General features: G+C 33.5%; 3 protein-coding genes across 4 annotated transcripts in view; 1 reads left to right on the top strand and 2 right to left on the bottom strand.

Moving 5' to 3' along the window:
* LOC110027639 (PP2A regulatory subunit TAP46) overlaps window positions 1-5,167 on the bottom strand; it is a 13,931-nt gene extending 8,764 nt beyond the window's left edge. Inside the window, exons 1-5 of one of the 2 annotated variants that reach the window (XM_020729149.1) lie at window positions 4,954-5,167; window positions 4,706-4,879; window positions 4,476-4,598; window positions 568-654; window positions 305-406 (exon numbers count right to left, since the gene is read on the bottom strand). In XM_020729149.1, the coding sequence (XP_020584808.1) occupies window positions 305-406; window positions 568-654; window positions 4,476-4,598; window positions 4,706-4,801 (408 nt within the window). In that variant the 5' untranslated portion in view covers window positions 4,802-4,879; window positions 4,954-5,167. The remainder of the gene's footprint in view (window positions 1-304; window positions 407-567; window positions 655-4,475; window positions 4,599-4,705; window positions 4,880-4,953) is intronic. The other variant, XM_020729148.1, reaches the window with a different exon arrangement.
* A 5,000-nt stretch (window positions 5,168-10,167) lies between these two features.
* On the top strand, window positions 10,168-14,131 carry LOC110027641 (probable serine/threonine-protein kinase PBL3). The gene is made up of 6 exons (XM_020729154.1): window positions 10,168-10,444; window positions 10,873-11,183; window positions 11,269-11,404; window positions 12,144-12,280; window positions 12,365-12,488; window positions 13,321-14,131. The coding sequence occupies exons 1-6, from the start codon at window positions 10,381-10,383 to the stop codon at window positions 13,764-13,766; spliced, it is 1,218 nt and encodes a 405-aa protein (XP_020584813.1). The 5' UTR covers window positions 10,168-10,380; the 3' UTR covers window positions 13,767-14,131.
* Window positions 14,132-15,507: 1,376 nt separating this feature from the next.
* LOC110027661 lies at window positions 15,508-16,788 on the bottom strand. The gene is made up of 2 exons (XM_020729175.1): window positions 16,275-16,788; window positions 15,508-15,759 (listed from the first exon to the last, which is right to left on the bottom strand). Exons 1-2 carry the CDS (start codon window positions 16,675-16,677, stop codon window positions 15,668-15,670), a joined length of 495 nt encoding a protein of 164 aa, XP_020584834.1. The 5' UTR covers window positions 16,678-16,788; the 3' UTR covers window positions 15,508-15,667.
* Between the last annotated feature and the right edge of the window lie 29 nt (window positions 16,789-16,817).

The raw sequence follows: 16,817 nt of genomic DNA, 5'->3' as shown, positions 1-16,817 counted from the left end.
TCTTTCCCTCATCCTCAGCTTGAAGAGGAAAATGAATAGGGAGAAATCTGAAGTCATTTTATATTGAAACAATCTCCACAAATCTAATTGATCAATTTTAAACTATAGCAATAAAAAATAAGCTCTGGCTATATTAAAACAACTTAATCAATAAATTATGTTGAAACCAGCTGGCAAATTCTGGAAAGAGGCGAAACAGGGAGAGCCTAAGTGATGAGCAAACAAGCTCACTAATCAACTAAAGTAGCTACTCAGATCACTGGAATTTTTACATAGCAAGGACATAAAAGACAATAATGGATACCTTTTTGGCCCTTGCCGCTGCCAAATCCGTACTGCCTGTCTTAGAAGATACAATCTCCTCTTCAGGCACAAGTTCAAGGGCCTCACAGATTGAAATAAATTCCTAGAATTATATAGGTAATAAACTGATGTAAGAAAATGAATGGGAAGAAAGAAAAAAAATCATAAAAAAGCTCATTCTTGTGTGACCTGACAAGCAAGTACAGTTCTAACATTCAGGTTCCACCCTCATATAATTAAAAAAAATATATTAATAGGATTAACCTTGAACTGAGCATAAGACCTCCTAATAATCTCAATCCTGTCATCTTTTGCAAGTTTTTCTGTCAACTCTCCGAGATAAAAAGGGACCTGGCATAGAAGGTGCAATCCATCAGTAAATAATACATCAAATAAATGGCAATTAATAACATAGGTATTAAAATTTATATTTCAGTATCCAAACACAGATGCTACCTCCTACAATCAAATTTACGCCATAGAAGAATTGATGATGCATGGCCATCAACGAAACAATTTGGGAAAAATAACTAAAAAGAAGAGGGCAGTGGCAGAGCCAAGACCCCTAGTTAGCTGGTACAAGATAATAATTAATACATAATCTATGTACTAGAATAAAGCAAAGCTAGCATTGCTGCAATTTTAAGTGAAGAGGAGATAATGCATTTACATTCAGGAGAGAGTGGGTGAGGGAAAAATCATAGCATTGTTGCATTTTTGTGGGGAGTGGGAGAGAGAAAGTGCATGAATTCATTGGAAGGAGGCCAAATAACGAAAAGCAAAAAACATGAGAGGGGTAAAAGCATTAATTAATAAGGGCATCATAATAATTAAGCAATGAATTTTAAAGCTAAATCCCAAATTTTAGCACAGCTAACCCTCTTTATTGTAGATGGATGCATCAGCGCCTTAAACATGTGGTCACAATTATCCCGGATAAGATGATATGTTGAATGTGAATATAGAATAGATAGTGGTAATAAATCCGAACAGATTGTAAGACTTCGAACATCAAAGCACAAAAAAGAATACATTTGCAAAAGCAGCTATACATTCTTTAGAAAAATCGTCACTCTCTCATTATTACAAAAAATTAACTGTCAAAATGAAATTGAAGAAAACGAAGCAATTAAATATTAGAATAATAACATCAAATAAAACCTCGTCATTGGACTAGCTGACAAACCAAGGCAAGGCAAAAACATAAGGACAACTAGAAATGCAACTGGTTGAAGGCAGAGAAATACAAGCATAACAGAAACAATGCCGAGAAAAAGTGAAAAGAACAAATAGGAATAGAAAGAACACAAGAACATTCAAAAATATTAAAAATGACACCTTTGCAACTCATTTCTCTCCAAAACGTGCTTAATTATTTTAAATTAAAGAACGAAAGTTAGATATCTATTTCACAGAGAAACATGTTGTATGAGAGGCCAAAGGAATATTTTAAGAAAAAACAATATTGCATTTCCCTTCTACAACATATGGTGAAACAAAAAACAAATAGAAGCAGGAAAAATCACTAAAAGAAATCATGCAAGCATGAGAAGAGCATGCAGGTAAAAATAGTGATTAGAGAAGAAATGCTTTATAACAATAAAAATAAAGATGATAAAAATAACTTGAACAAAAATAAACTCTAAATCTTTGGTAACCTTTTTCAGGAAGGAAAAAACAGTAGAGAGAATAGAAAAGGGAAAAGTAGAGAGCCAAGAGTGTGATATTGGGCACAGGAATTGGGCAAGCTAAGGATTCTAAAGAATCTTCTATCGTTTCATTTTAATAAAACCTCAAAACCGTGCCTCTGGTGAAATGAAAATGAAGCAAAATAGAGCTCAGCTAGGCAAAGCTACACAGCGTGCTTTGGGAAACAATCACAATATGCGCGCTATCGCTACAATGCAAATTTGGATCTCTCCAATGCGTGCAATAGTATCAGGTAAAGTCCTCTGCCACAAATCATATGATCATACGACTTGGAAAACATGCACTTCTTTGCTTATTTAACAATGCTGACTAGAAATTGATATTCATTCATTTCCTTTCTTATCTCATTTGCTTTCTACTCAAGGGCTGTTCTGCAATTTAACCTTAATCATATTCCCTATTAAGAGCTTACTTGAATAAATTATTATCTAATTGGTTTGCCAAAAATGAGTAATTGAAGAACAACGTTGTGGTGTAGAAGAAAGAAACAAGTAGGCATATTGAATGGCTCAAGGAGAAGAATATATCACATAATACTTAAGAGTAGACATTAAATCACTTAGCAGATGTGGCATAAAAATTCTTAAGTATTTAAATATGTTGAACCTACAATTTTATATTTGCTTGTATAATACTTGTGTCAAATACTCATCAAAACATATGGATGAAAATATGTATTTCCCAAGTCAGAAAATGTGAAAAAAATATGGAAGATTTAATCAAGGATGTTACTAGATTGGACAATATCGTGATATATGGAATATGGTGCATTTTATGTATAATTCATTCAATAAAATACATAATTATATTGATAAAATAAGATACATTTTGGTATGTAAATCCTAATCAGCTATATTATTTTAGAAAGGCAGCAGTAAGTATATGGAAAAAGGGACTTAGATGTTCATATTGAATATCTCTATAAGGGGGCTTTATTGAATGTAACAATTTTATTATTGGCTTGCAATAATTTGGATGACATAAAGTTGATATTGTTAAGGTATATTAATAATTGATATAATGGCGAACATGGACCATTGAGAACCAAATTGCCTTTTAAGCATGGATGGAGGTTGTCAACTCCTGCCACCCTTGCTTGATTCAAGCAGCTACATACAGTATCCCAAGATTGCTCAAACAATCATCGTGATGATATTGATAGAGATACTTCTTGATGATGAATAAGTTGTTATATAGTCATGCATGACAATAAAGATTATCATTAATAAGATGTCATTTATCAACTTTTTTATTTTTTCTATGCTTGTAAAACAATGACATAAAATACTGGCAAGGGGCATATCTTTTATCTTTAATATATGTGCTAACAAATATATGATGCTGAGGTTTTGTTTAAGAAACCATTACATGAACCCTTTTTGTGGAAATATATTCCAAAAAATAATGGCATATGAAATGTCTTTTACTTTTTAATGTATTTGTCAACAAATATATGATGATGAGGCTTTATTTAAGAAAATATTATGCAAGCCCTTTTTTTGGAAAAAATATTCCTTGTAAAAAAAATAATATTAATATATTAGAAAGAATATTCCTTGTAAAAAAATAATATTAATATATTAGAATTAAATGAAAATATGTCACTCAATAGACACGATGGAGAAAAAGGATTCATACAGCCGACCCCACTTAGTGGGAAAAAGGTTTGTTGTTGTTGTTATTATTGTTGTTGAAAAAATATTCCACAATTTGATGAGAACATTTATCCCAAGTTTTTGAGGAGATTTTAAAGAAATATTGAGAGAACCTTCTGAAGGGAAACAATGTATATTAATGAGACTAATTAACAAAAAGAGAAGAATATTTATGATGTTCCAACTCTCTACTGGAGATATAGTGATACAGATTAGAAAAACAGAATGTTTCATCTTGAGAAGACATACATCATTTTTAGGGTATTTTTATTATTTTGCCTCCTAGTTTTATTTTTTCCTTTTTCCCCCTTTGCTTGTATTTTTCTTGATACTGTCATTGTTTTCAAAATAATGTTGATTATTAATCAAATATTCAGATAAGGCAATCTCCTCCTTTACTAGTTGTTGCTTCATTTTCACCCTACCTAACTCCATTTAACTCAACTTGTTGGAGAAAATCAAAACCAAGCGTGATATTTCTTGGTCATTCTTTTGATCTTCTAGAGAAGGATGAAAAACCTACCTTGAGAGACGAAGTAAAAATTTGTGCATTTTAAGCAATATACAGAGATATTACTTGCCATTGTATTTAATGACAAAGTATTATGACGCTCTTAGGGGCTTACAAATGGTTAATTGACAAATATGCCGTCAATCGTCACATACGAAAATAACCTCCTTTTTTGGGTAGATTAATCAGTTGGAAATTTGTCAGCAAATCAGCCGCATATAAGAATCAATAAACAAGAAGACAATCATGATCTTGACACTAAACTCAAAGAACAAAACTTAAAAATTTACACGTACCAATATATATTTCAAATTCGTGGTGCTAACATCATCCACGGTCTCGTTAGACGAAAACAGCCCGAGCTTGCTCACCATCTCATCACAACTACGCAGCGCCTCAATTCCCTTTCTCAGTTGTTCCTAGGGCAAGAGCAGTGAACACTCAATGTCTAGATTAGCAGCAAAGCTACATAAACTGGTACTCAGTATTCCGACAAAATTTGGTAAAATTATGAAAGTATCCATACCTGATCCACAGAAGAATCGGAAGCCGCGGTATATATTTTTCTGGCGAGCTCGAAAAGCGCCGGGAGGGACATCTCCTCCATATTCATGTCCCCCATGAGATCCTGACAAAGCGCTACACTATCTTAAATCCCGTTCCTTCTCCGTTTTGCGATAAATATCGGATTTAGTGAATCCTTTTGGAAGACGGATTTACAGGATTTAGAAGAGGTGGAGCGTGAGGAGGAAGGGGAAGAGAGACGAAGGTTACCTTAATGGTTTCGATTAGGAGCGAAGCAAAAGGAGGAGAAATATGAGAGTTTCTGAATGCTTTGTACGCTAAGATTCCTTCTATACCTTCCCGGCCAGCTCTAGTCGTCACTGTATCGCTAGGGTTTCGGTCGAGATTGAGAGATCGGGAGAAGAAGAGAAGGGGACTATTTGGCCGATGGTTTTATATTTCAAGGAAAAATAGTAAATCAGGACTCCTGACTTAGGTCTACCGTTTGTATTTGAATATTCGGTTGTTTATAAAAATAATGTGTTATTTGAATATTATACGGTGTTATTCGATTATTTTGAAGTGTTATTGGAATTTTTCATCGCGTTACTTGATTTGGGACTGAAGTGTTGTTAGATTATTTCCTTATATTAATTGATTTGGGGTTGCGTTATTCTAATAATATAGTGGAAATTGAAATAACACTGGGAATATGCCGAATAAAATAGTCTCAAATCAAATCGCGTTACTTGATTTGGGACTGAAGTGTTGTTAGAATATTTCCTTATATTCATTGATTTGAGGTTGTGTTATTCTAATAATATAGTGGAAATTGAAATAACATGGGGAATATGCCGAATAAAATAGTCCCAAATCAAGTAACATGATGGAATATTCTAATAACACCGCAAAATAATCGAATAACACCATATAATACTCGAATAACACGTCATTTTTATAAATAGCGCAGATGAAATATTCTCGTAACACAGTCAAATATTCCAATCTGAACTTAGTTCTACGTTAGGAGTCCTGATATAATATTTTTCGTAGGGGAGGGGAAGTGAAAATAAGTTTGTAAATTTCAATTAATTTAATATTACGTATAAGCCATCCAAAATTTCAATATTACGCTTTCACCAATTAATTTTAAAATTTTATATTATAATAACCGAAAATTTTAGTTCTTTTTGAAGCAAGCTCTCATAAATAAAAATTTAGTAGATTGAAATTAAAATTTAAAATCTAAATGATGATTGACATATTAAATAATTATAATGATATAGGCATGATTAATAACTGTTACATATTAATTAAAAAATTATCAACTTTGTATTAACTTTTTTTATTATTTTCTTTTTTTAATTTTAATTTTAATTTATATTTTTAATCTGATTTGTTTTTGTTTAAATTTTTTTTTTATGTATTTAGAATATATATCTATTACTATTATGATTTACATATTTTTAAAATATTAAACTATAAAATATATTTGATTATGTATTTTTAATTTTTTAAAGAAAAATTATAATTTTGATAAAACAGTTGAGTTCACGTGTTCTAATATTTACAGTTGCTGCCTATGGCGTATACGATATATTTCTTGCTCTATACAACATAAAGGAAAAAAGGATTACATGTGGGCATCGGGCGGTGACACAGGCGAGCAATCGGGTGCGGGGGGCGATGGTAGTGGTCAAGCGCGGTCAACAGACGCACGGGTAATGCTCCCAAAAACATATTCTTAAAACAGCAAAAACATAATTTCTTTGTTTTTATGTTTTGAAAATGAGCTTATATGTTTTAAAAACATAAAACAAATAAATAAACTTTATTTTTTGGTTTATTTTATGTTCTTTATTTTCATAAACAAAAAATAAGAAAATAGAAATTAATACCAAACAATTATTTATTGATAAAGGTGAAACTATTACTTAATAAAATAATTAGTAGGATGAAATTAAATTAATTAGTTTTTTATAAGTATTATTAGAAATAAGAAATTAAATTAATTTTTTATATACTTAGAAATTATATCATTAATAAAAAAAGTATTAAATTCATATTTTAATTAACACAAAAATTTTTACATGAAAACTCGAAAAGTGAAAAACCGCGGGGTATGACCAAGTTAAAGAGTTTCATTATACAAATATGATTACAGTTACAACAACTTTTTTCACGGGTGGGAAAGCGTTAGTGGGTTTCCAATGTTACAATATTGACATGTTGATGAATTTGTTGTTAGGAATGGACGGCGACCGATAACAATTAGCGATGTGCGGTCGTTGGCGGTCGATGACGATTGGCGGTGGTCGACGAAGTTTGGTAATGATGACGAAGGTTGGAGGTGCTCTATGGAGGACAGTGTTGGGAGACGATGGTCAATGGCAGACGACGATGATCGATGAAAATCGACGACGGTCGGCAGTGATCGATGAAGGTCAATGATGGTTAACGACGGTCGGCGATGGCGGTGTTGAACTTTAACTCCTCAAAACTTCAAGTTCTTCCTTAGATCTCAAACTCTCCCCCCTTACGAGTGGGACGGGGCGTTAATTATAGTTTTATGGGTGCAATTAATGCAGAAAAATGAACCACTTTAATGGAATGGTTTGAAGAGGTTAATTCAATTAAACGACGTTTGATGAACATATCTGTGTCTTAATATTGTTTGAATTAAGCATTCTTGGGCTCGTTGGATTTGTTTTGTCGAGACACTCAATTTCACTATAAGTTTACTAGATATGAAATTCGTGAAACATTCAAAATATGTACGGAAAACTTTCAAGAGTGGTTTAATGACTTGATATGAACTTGATTTGACTCGAATTAGACTCATTTTGATATCATTGGATACGTCTCATTGAGCCGATCAGTTTGACTATAAGTTTGCTAAAATAAGAGCTCTGGATGACTTTTTATTGAGTTTTGAATATTTTTTGCTAAAAAGGTTATCTCAAGATCCGTTCCATTCCTCGATATTCATGACAGATGATGAAAATTTATTGGAGTCCTATGAAGTTTAAGTACAATATAAAAATTTAATATATAAATATTATACTAATCCTATTTATCACTATTTAATTAATTTAAGTTAAATGAAATTGAACACGAACGAAAAAACTTTTGTTTGTATTCTCCACATTTATAAATTAGACTAAAAAATTATATCCTTGCCTGACTCGTTTGCTTAATAGCTGAATCAAACACAAGCTAACTAATGTAGAGTACATAAGATGTTGGCAAACAAGTACTAGCAAGCAAACGTGAAAATTTATTGTCATATGTATTTTTTGTGCCAAAAATGAAGAAACTCGTTTGCTTAATAGCTGAATCAAACACAAGCTAGCTAATGTAGAGTACATAAGATGTTGGCAAACAAGTGCTAGCAAGCAAACGTGAAAATTTATTATGTCATGTGTATTTTTTGTGCCAAAAATGAAGAAGATGCCTAACTTTATTTAAACAAAAATAAGAATATATGAGTCCAACAACACCGAACAACAACGCAAAACAATCAATAGAAAAAAAGAGGAAAAGTAAAACAAGAATAACACAACAAGCTAAAATCAAACCCACCAACTAAAGAAATTTAAAAAACAAACAATACAAATAAATCACACACATATCTCCAGAAAAGATCAACAACAGCAAAGACAAATGATAAAGATAGAGGACCAGAAAAACTCAGAGCAAAGACTAAGAATTTAATTCTATGAAGACATTGAAGCACGAGGAAGTTGACGGACGATAAGATGATCACAGATGTCGTATAATTCTGATTCAGCTAATAAGACAAATTTCAACTTTTCAGTCCTGTTAAATAATTGTTTTTTTTCAGTTATGATGAATTGGAGAACAATTTGACAGCGTAAAGTATAATTTGTTTTGGTCCACACAGTTGTAGCAGCGTTCTCTTGACATCGCTTGTGGTTGCTGCCACTCCACTATTTTCCACAAGATAGTGATTCGAATGGCTGAAAAAATTGAATTTTGGAGCCAAATCTTTTATTTTTTTTAGGGTTTGTTAAGAGGATATTGGGGAATTAAGGTGGAGAAGGGGGCTCATGGGGAACTGTTTGAAGTTCTTATAATGGATCGATAACGCTCGTATTTCGCACAACTCTAATGACGAAAGTCGACAACGGTTGAAGGTGGTCGGCGGAGGTAAGTGACGGACGACAACGGTTTGCAGTGGTGGTGCTAAACTCCAATTTCTTCTTAAAGCTTCAAGCTCTTTTTCAAATCTCAAACTCTTTTCCCTCCTATGAGTAGGACAAAACTCTATTTATAGAGTTTTAGGTGCAATTAATTCAGAAATATTAATCATTTTGGTCGAATGGTTTGGAAAGCATCCTTCAATCAGACGACGTTTGATAGATATTTGAGTGTCTTAACGATGTCGGAATTGAGCATACTCATTGGATTCGTCTTGTTGAGATGCTCGAATCGACCATCGACTTGCTAAATTTGATATTTGTTTGACCTTTTAAATATGTCCAAAAAACTTCTAAGACTGATTTAATTACTTGATCTGAGCTTAATTTGACTCGGATTGGATTAATTTTGATATCACTGGGTCCGTCTCGTTGAGCCGATCAGTTTGACTGCAAACTTGTTGAAATGAGAGCTCTAGATGACTTTTATCTAAATTTGAATATTTATTGTTTAAAAAGTCACATTGAGATCCGTATCATACCTCGAGATTCACGGCAAAATTTAAAATTTAAATAATATACTAATATTATTTATCATTATTTAATTAATTCAAGTCAAATCAAACTGAACACGAACAAACAAACTTTTACTCGTATTCTCCTCATTTATATATCACCAAAAAAATTTATTCTTATTTGACTGTTTGCTTAATAGATGAATCAAATACAAGCTAACTAATGTGCATCAAAGAAGGTGTTTGCAAACAAGTACTAGCAAGCAATTGTGAAAATTTATTATGTCCTATGCATGCAAATGCCCTAGTATTTTATGTTATTTTCTATGTGAAAAATGAAGATCATGCCTAGCCTTATTTAAAGAGAAGAAACAAGAATATAAGAGTCCAATAACACCAAAAAAAACAACCCAAAACAATCACAGATGAAAAAAAAGAAGAAGATGAAGAATAACACAACAAGCTAAAATCAAACCCACCAACTAAAGAAGTTTAAAAAAACAAACAAAGCAAATAAATAACACACATATCCATCAGAAAAATTCAACAACAGCAAAGAACAAATGATAAAGATGAGGACCAGAAAAACTCAGAGAAGAGACGTCTAACAATAAAACGCCCTCAGAATTTAATTCTACGAAGACACTGAAGCACGTGGATGTTGACTGAAGGAAGATAAGATGAGTGGTCTCTGCTATCATCTCAGATGTCGTATAATTCTGATTCACCTAATAAGACAAATTTCAACTTTTCAGTCCTTTTAAAAAATTGTTTTTTCAGTTATGATGAATTGGAGAACAACTTGACTGCGTGAAGTATACTCATTGTTTTTTGTCCACACAGCTGTAGCAGCGTTCGCTTGGCATCGCATCGCTTGTGGCTGCTGCTACTCCTCCACTATTTTCCACAAGATAGTGATTTGAATGGCTGAAAAAAGTAAATTTTGGAGCGAAAAGTTTTATTATTTATAGGGTTTCAGTTCGGGAGAACTTGGGGAATTGAGGAGGTGGAGAAGGGAGCTGATGGGGAACTGTTTGAAGTTCTTATCACGGATCGACAGTTCTCGTATTTCGCACAACCCTAATGGTGAGTTCCTTCCACCTTCTTCTTTTTATTATTGGGATTTTAGTTTCTACCAGTTTTGCGAGCTCCCGTGTCGATTGCAGTTCTTCTTCCTTTTCGTTGTCGATTTTTAGGGTTTGTGAGGTTTGGATGATTGTTTTCGTTTCTTGTTAGCTGAGCCCTAATCTTCTGAGGTTTTTTTTTCCTTCATTTTTTTCTGGACCTTATTTTAGATTGGATGATAGAACTTTGGATAGTTTAAATTCCACTATTTTTTTTAATAAATCTTACTTCAGTACGATCATTAGTTAAAACATTTAAAGAGAATCAATAATTTTTCATGATCAAGCAAGATTTAAAACAGATAACCATAAGAAGAATTGCGAAGAACTATCATAAATAAATTTAGGGTTCCATCTTTTAATTTTGTAATCGATGCAATGATTTTGCAGCATGTTCAACTCCTTCAACTCTGATCAGACCCACTTACACTGAAAAGAGAGCTTCTGAAAGCCTTCCCATTCCTCAACCTGATGTTGCCATATTTCCATTCCCAAATCTGAAGGCCTTCAGCTTCAGTGAACTGAAAAACGCAACCAGAAACTTCAGATCTGAGAGTCTAATTGGGGAAGGAGGGTTTGGGTATGTCTTCAAGGGGTGGATCGACGAGCTAAGCTTCTGTGCTGCGAGGCCGGGATACGGAATGGTTGTTGCAGTTAAGAAGCTGAAGCCTGAGGGTTTTCAGGGCCACAGGGAATGGTTGGTAAGTTTATTCGGATCGGTTATAATATGACTCCCATGCTTTGGATTGCCATTTCATCATTCTCACTTATGTCATGTGCTTACAGGCAGAGGTTAATTATCTTGGTCAGCTGCATCATCCAAATTTGGTTAAGCTTATTGGCTATTGTTCTGAGGGTGATGACCGTCTTTTGGTTTATGAATTTATGCCAAAAGGAAGCTTGGAAAATCATCTTTTTCGACGTAAGCTTCATTTTCTAATTTGTTCTTAAGTTGTGGGGCTTGATTAATGCCACGGTGAAGAAACATTTCATATAGTATGATTTTATAGATGGGAGATGAAAATTGCACTGAGGGACATCCATTGAATGCTTATAGTAAAACTTTATTGTTGTCATTATAGTGGGAGTTGCAATATGAGAAATAAGTAGTTATTAATTGCTCGTGTAAAAAGTCTTGGTGTTTGTGCATTAATTTATATGCCCAAAGTCGTGAAGTATCTCTGTCTTAGAGAATATAATGAAAATCTATCAAACCACATACTTTTTGATGAGAGACTAGTTCAATAATTAAAGTTTAATGTGTGTATCGTTTTCCTCATTTCTTCTCTACTGTTACCATGCATTCATAGAACCTTAATTATTATTGTTAAAGATGCTTTCATGTTGAAAATTGGATATCATATATGCTAATTTTCTAATGAAAATCAGAGGAAACTATAAGGATCAATGAATCAAAATCAAAATCAGCCTCAAAATTATCTGCTTATTAAGCTAAAGTTTCTTACAAAATAGGCTAATTGTGAGTGAAAAGTTGAATTTCTAAACTCAGTATCATTCGCTGAAACTAATGTAAAGAATTCATATCTATAGCTTAATTTGGAGTTGCAAAGAAAATTGCAATGAGACGAGGTCAGTGTGATGTTTAAAGTTCTCTTAGTTCATTTTTGGATCAAAATTAAGGTTCTATTTAACCTTTTAAGGGGGTCCTCAACCTCTTTCTTGGGAAACAAGGGTAAAAATTGCAATTGGAGCAGCAAGGGGGCTTTCATTTCTACATGATGCAGAGTGTCAGGTCATCTATAGAGATGTCAAGGCATCTAACATCCTTCTTGACTCGGTATATCGTGTAAAGAGCTTATTCATTCTTCTTAGCATCTTTTTTTTTTTTTTGCTATTTAATATTGTTTTTTGATAAATGCAGGATTTCAATGCAAAACTTTCCGATTTTGGCTTGGCAAAAGCTGGTCCGACGGGTGATAAGACTCATGTTTCGACCCGAATCATGGGCACGCAGGGATATGCTGCCCCGGAATACATTGCAACAGGTTATTTAATTGTTATTTAGCTTCAGGCATTGAGATTCCATTTAGAGATGTCAAAAAATGACCCGATTGGTGAACTGACTAAAAAAAAAGGGTTCGGTTTGACCCGATTATAGTTTAGGTCGAGTTTGAGTCAATTGCAGACCTCATGATTAGTTGGGTGAAATTCATGTTGACTGGTATAACTTTGAAATTGACTCAATAATAATTTGGGTTTGGGTTACACGGGTTGCCTATGGGTTAATTGCGTCATGTTGAATCCAAAAGTTACATGATCCATATAATAAATATAGGATAGATTGCTGGGTTAGGCGGTTTGATCAAGTATTTTGACCTATATTATAAAAGGGCAGCTTCAGACCCCAACAAATAACCCATCAACTAGAATTGACAACCCTAATCATGTGTTCAAATCCTGCGCATATGGATGCTTGTGTGGGGTTGCAATTAAATTTGCCAAAAGTGAAGATAAAAAAAATCATTCACTATTTGTTAATTACAATTGTTTCCCTTTATTTGGAAAGAACTCATACAACTAGAAAATTCTAAATTTTTTGCTTTGCCAAAAGTGAAGATAAAAAAAATCATTCACTAATTGTTAAGTACAATTGTTTCCCTTTATTTGGAAAGAACTCAAACAACTAGAAAATTTTAAATTTTTTGTAAAATTTGTAGATTGGGTTTCAATTCAACAATTTAAAACTTATCTTTCTTAAACTAAGACATTGATATTTATCTGTCCTCTCTTAAACTATTTCTATTTTATTACACTCGCTTTCACATCTAACTTTTTTACATCCTACAATACCTTATAACATCGCTTCCACTCGTATAGGCCGTTTGTCTGTAAAAGCTGATGTATACAGCTTTGGAGTTGTGTTGCTTGAGCTTCTCTCTGGTCGTCGCGCCATAGATAGAAGAAAGCCAAGCATGGAGCAAAACCTTGTCAAGTGGGCGAAACCATATCTCACCAAAAAGAGAACTTTGTTCCTAATAATGGACCCCAAGCTGGAGGGCAGATATCCCAAAAAATCGGCTGACTTAGTTGCCTCTATAGCCTTACAGTGCCTCAACGATGATGGGAAGCTTCGTCCACGCATGCGCGAGGTTTTAAAAGGGTTAGAAAAATTGCAAGATACGAAGAATTCGATGACGTTAAAGCAGTTCGAACCGGCGAAGGTTCCCAACCCTGTGAGGTCTCCAAAGAGGCACAATCCTCGCTATTCTTTGGCACCTTACCAAGATCTACCTCCAGTTTGTAATCACAAGGCAAAATCTTAAATTTGCTCATTATAATCTACAATTGTGTTCATACTTTATATAGAGTATGAAAAAATTGACATTTATTGTTAATTTCATGTACAGTAGTGATGTTTGCAGTTGTTATATGAGTGGTTATAAGAGGAAAAAAAAAACCTATGGTTCCAGATTCTGCATGTGTACTTCCAACTGGATTTATGTTTCTTTGGTGTGTGATATAGGATGGCATCTTAAACTGAATTAGACCTGAATAAAGTTAAGTTTAGTATTCTTAAGTTTATGTTGTAACTTGTAAGGGATTGTTAGATTCCATGATACTGGTTGGTTTGTATGGAAAATGCTTTTTTAGTTTTGTAGCTTGTTTGATGCTTTTTAGATTTAATGAAGGGATTTAATTGTCTCCCTGTCCAATGGGTTTTTGCTTGATACATATGTTGGTATTTTTTGTTTAATGAGCCAGTTGGATTATAGAAATTCTTCAAATTATATGGAAAGACGAGTTAGTTTAGGCTGCGTTTGTACTAAGTTTTATACAAGTTTTAGTTGCAGACTATTGTTAGCTTTTAAAAAGTTTGTGGCTAGGTGCCTTTCAGAATCATTTCTTCCAAAATGTGGTAGTTATAAGAAAATTATTATATAGTTTTTTTTTTCAAATGAAGAAACCACTAACTTTCAAAAATTATATTTTTCCACCAAAGTATACAATTGGTTTTACATACAACTTCAACAATCACAAATGTCATTAGGGACATTAAGATTCAAAATATTTTTGTTAATAAAGATGTTTATAAGTATAGGATGGCTTTTGTAAATCAAGGTTAGTTCTCTGATACGTTATACTAGCATGATGGTAGGATATAGGAGAAGGACATCATCAAGTCTTTAGGTGAAAATAGGAAAAATAATCATTGTAATCATTTGTGGCGTGTTTGATATCTTTTTTGCTGCATATATTTGTTATTAGTGTTATCAATATCGACAATAGTTACCCCATCATGAATTGCGTTTATGATCAAAAGAGGATGAGAGTTGCAGCTCAAGGGTTTGAAGAATTCTAAAGCCCCACCTGACCTTTGTGTTTAACCACCGAGGCCTAATTGTCATCGTCATAACACTGTTGTTTGATTGTCAGATTGGTGTTATCTAATCTATGTTTTTGAATAGTTGCCACTCGACCTCCACACCTCCACTGCCAACCACCTCAGTTGCCTAATCATCTCCACTCAACATTCGTCATCAAATCATAATCGCTCAACCTCTGGCAACATCTTCGTTTGATGATTCAAACAAAACACATCATAAAATTTGAGCTCACAAGCGCATTTAGAGGTGATTACTTTTAATTTAGCAAATCAAATTCTTGGGATAATATCAAAATGTTTCAACACATATCTATTTCTACTAAAAGACACCATAAATGTCTAGATTTTTACATGGTTTAACTCATCTCCTTAATGTAGACATTTTGTGATGAACAACTTACTAAACAAATGGATTATCCGAAGCATATCCCAAATTTCCCAAAATAAATGTCATTATAACGAGTACTCGCCAAAAGTGATGGCAACAAGACTCTTGTTCCTTTCCTCCTAAGTGCGACAGGAGAGAGGAGGTAGCTCGAGTAGATTAGATTTGTTGAGTCCATTCATGACGGCTCGCCTCACTTTGACTAAAGAGAAGTGTAATCTTATAAACTCTTAATTTTAGTGATCTAGATGCCAACAAAATCATTTTTAGCTTTCGACACAAATTGATGAGCTAACTCAATATTCCCTTCAAAGAAATTCAACTTGGGAGTGTAAATAATTAATTCACAACCCAACATCATATGAAAAATAAGCAAATGTATGTTATCAATATACAAATTAAAGGAACAATCAAACAAACTCTTTTGTAATTGTCATGAAATTAATTAATTACTTCTAATTCTTCTTCTTAGCAGCATTCTCTTCAGAAACCTTTTCTTCATATGAGGTCCCTTTGGAATCCTTTCCACCTTCTGCGCTTGCTTTTTCTGCAATTTTGAAATTATGTGGTAACAATTTATAAATTACTAAGTAATATTAACTAAATAGCCCAATTCTTATGTATTTACATTTCTAACGCCTAAACTTTTCTTTTTATATTTATATCACCCAACTCTTTCATATCACATAAAAAATTTCACTCTTGTCATATATGTAAAAATAAAGGCTTAGGTTTTAAATATGTAAATACATAAGATTTTAGTAGTATGTATGTAAAGCTTCATTTATTTACTTTTGTTAAATTAGTTAATCAATTAATAAGATTGTTTAAAAAATTGCAGAAGAAATAAAAGACATCTGTTAAGAACACAAAAAGAGGATTTATCAAATGATTTTCCAAATTTTCATTCATGAGAGGTTAAAGCATCAAAACTCAATTTTGATCAAAAGGGAATTTCATAATATTTGAATTAATTATAAAATTATGAAATATATGATTAAGGCACCAAAATCCACCAAAATCAAATCTATCGTTAAGAAAAAGAAGGGGAAATTCACTCACCATCTTCAGATTTAGGAACTTCGGCAAAGATCTTTGCCTCTCCATCACCCCCAATCAAAACGTCCTTCTTTACCTCCGAAGAATCCTCCACTACGGACACGGAATCAGCCAGCAATTGATCCTCATCCTTGTTCAGAACATTTCCACCAGCAATGGCCTCCTCGTCCTTCCTCGATGAGAAATATCGATCCGGCGACTCTTTCGAGATCAGAGCCTCCGCCGGCGCCGCCGGCGCTGCCTCTTTCTTCTCAGAAGCAACGGAATCAACCACCGGAACCGAGGGCTTCTGTTCCGATAATTGATTTGTTGAGGAATTCGGCGTAGAAGGTTTGTTCGATTGGAGGGATTTAGCGGCGACTGTGTTGCCGGCGGCGATTTCGTCTTTTGAACCACCGCAGCCCATGGTTTGAGAAGAACAGATTGGCCGGAGTATTGAGGCCGATGAGAGAAATTTAGGTTTTTTAAAGAGTTGCCAGTTGGTTGTGGATTGGCGCTAAGTCTGTTTGTGGGGAGAATGAATGGATGATTTTGGTTAAAAGTTTT

The sequence above is a fragment of the Phalaenopsis equestris genome, unplaced genomic scaffold, assembly GCF_001263595.1.
Source record: "Phalaenopsis equestris unplaced genomic scaffold, ASM126359v1 Scaffold000434, whole genome shotgun sequence".
In the NCBI taxonomy this organism is placed as follows: domain Eukaryota; kingdom Viridiplantae; phylum Streptophyta; class Magnoliopsida; order Asparagales; family Orchidaceae; genus Phalaenopsis; species Phalaenopsis equestris.
This window is presented reverse-complemented; position numbering and strand designations above follow the sequence as displayed.

What these genes read in the sequence shown, in the direction of transcription:
- LOC110027641 (XM_020729154.1), top strand. Translation starts at nt 10,381, where the DNA reads ATGGGGAACTGTTTGAAGTTCTTATCACGGATCGACAGTTCTCGTATT. An exon ending in AGGGCCACAGGGAATGGTTG is followed by an intron (nt 11,184 to 11,268) that starts GTAAGTTTATTC and finishes ATGTGCTTACAG; the next exon opens with GCAGAGGTTAATTATCTTGG. An exon ending in CTAACATCCTTCTTGACTCG is followed by an intron (nt 12,281 to 12,364) that starts GTATATCGTGTA and finishes TGATAAATGCAG; the next exon opens with GATTTCAATGCAAAACTTTC.
- LOC110027661 (XM_020729175.1), bottom strand. Translation starts at nt 16,677, where the DNA reads ATGGGCTGCGGTGGTTCAAAAGACGAAATCGCCGCCGGCAACACAGTC. An exon ending in AGTTCCTAAATCTGAAGATG is followed by an intron (nt 15,760 to 16,274) that starts GTGAGTGAATTT and finishes TCAAAATTGCAG; the next exon opens with AAAAAGCAAGCGCAGAAGGT.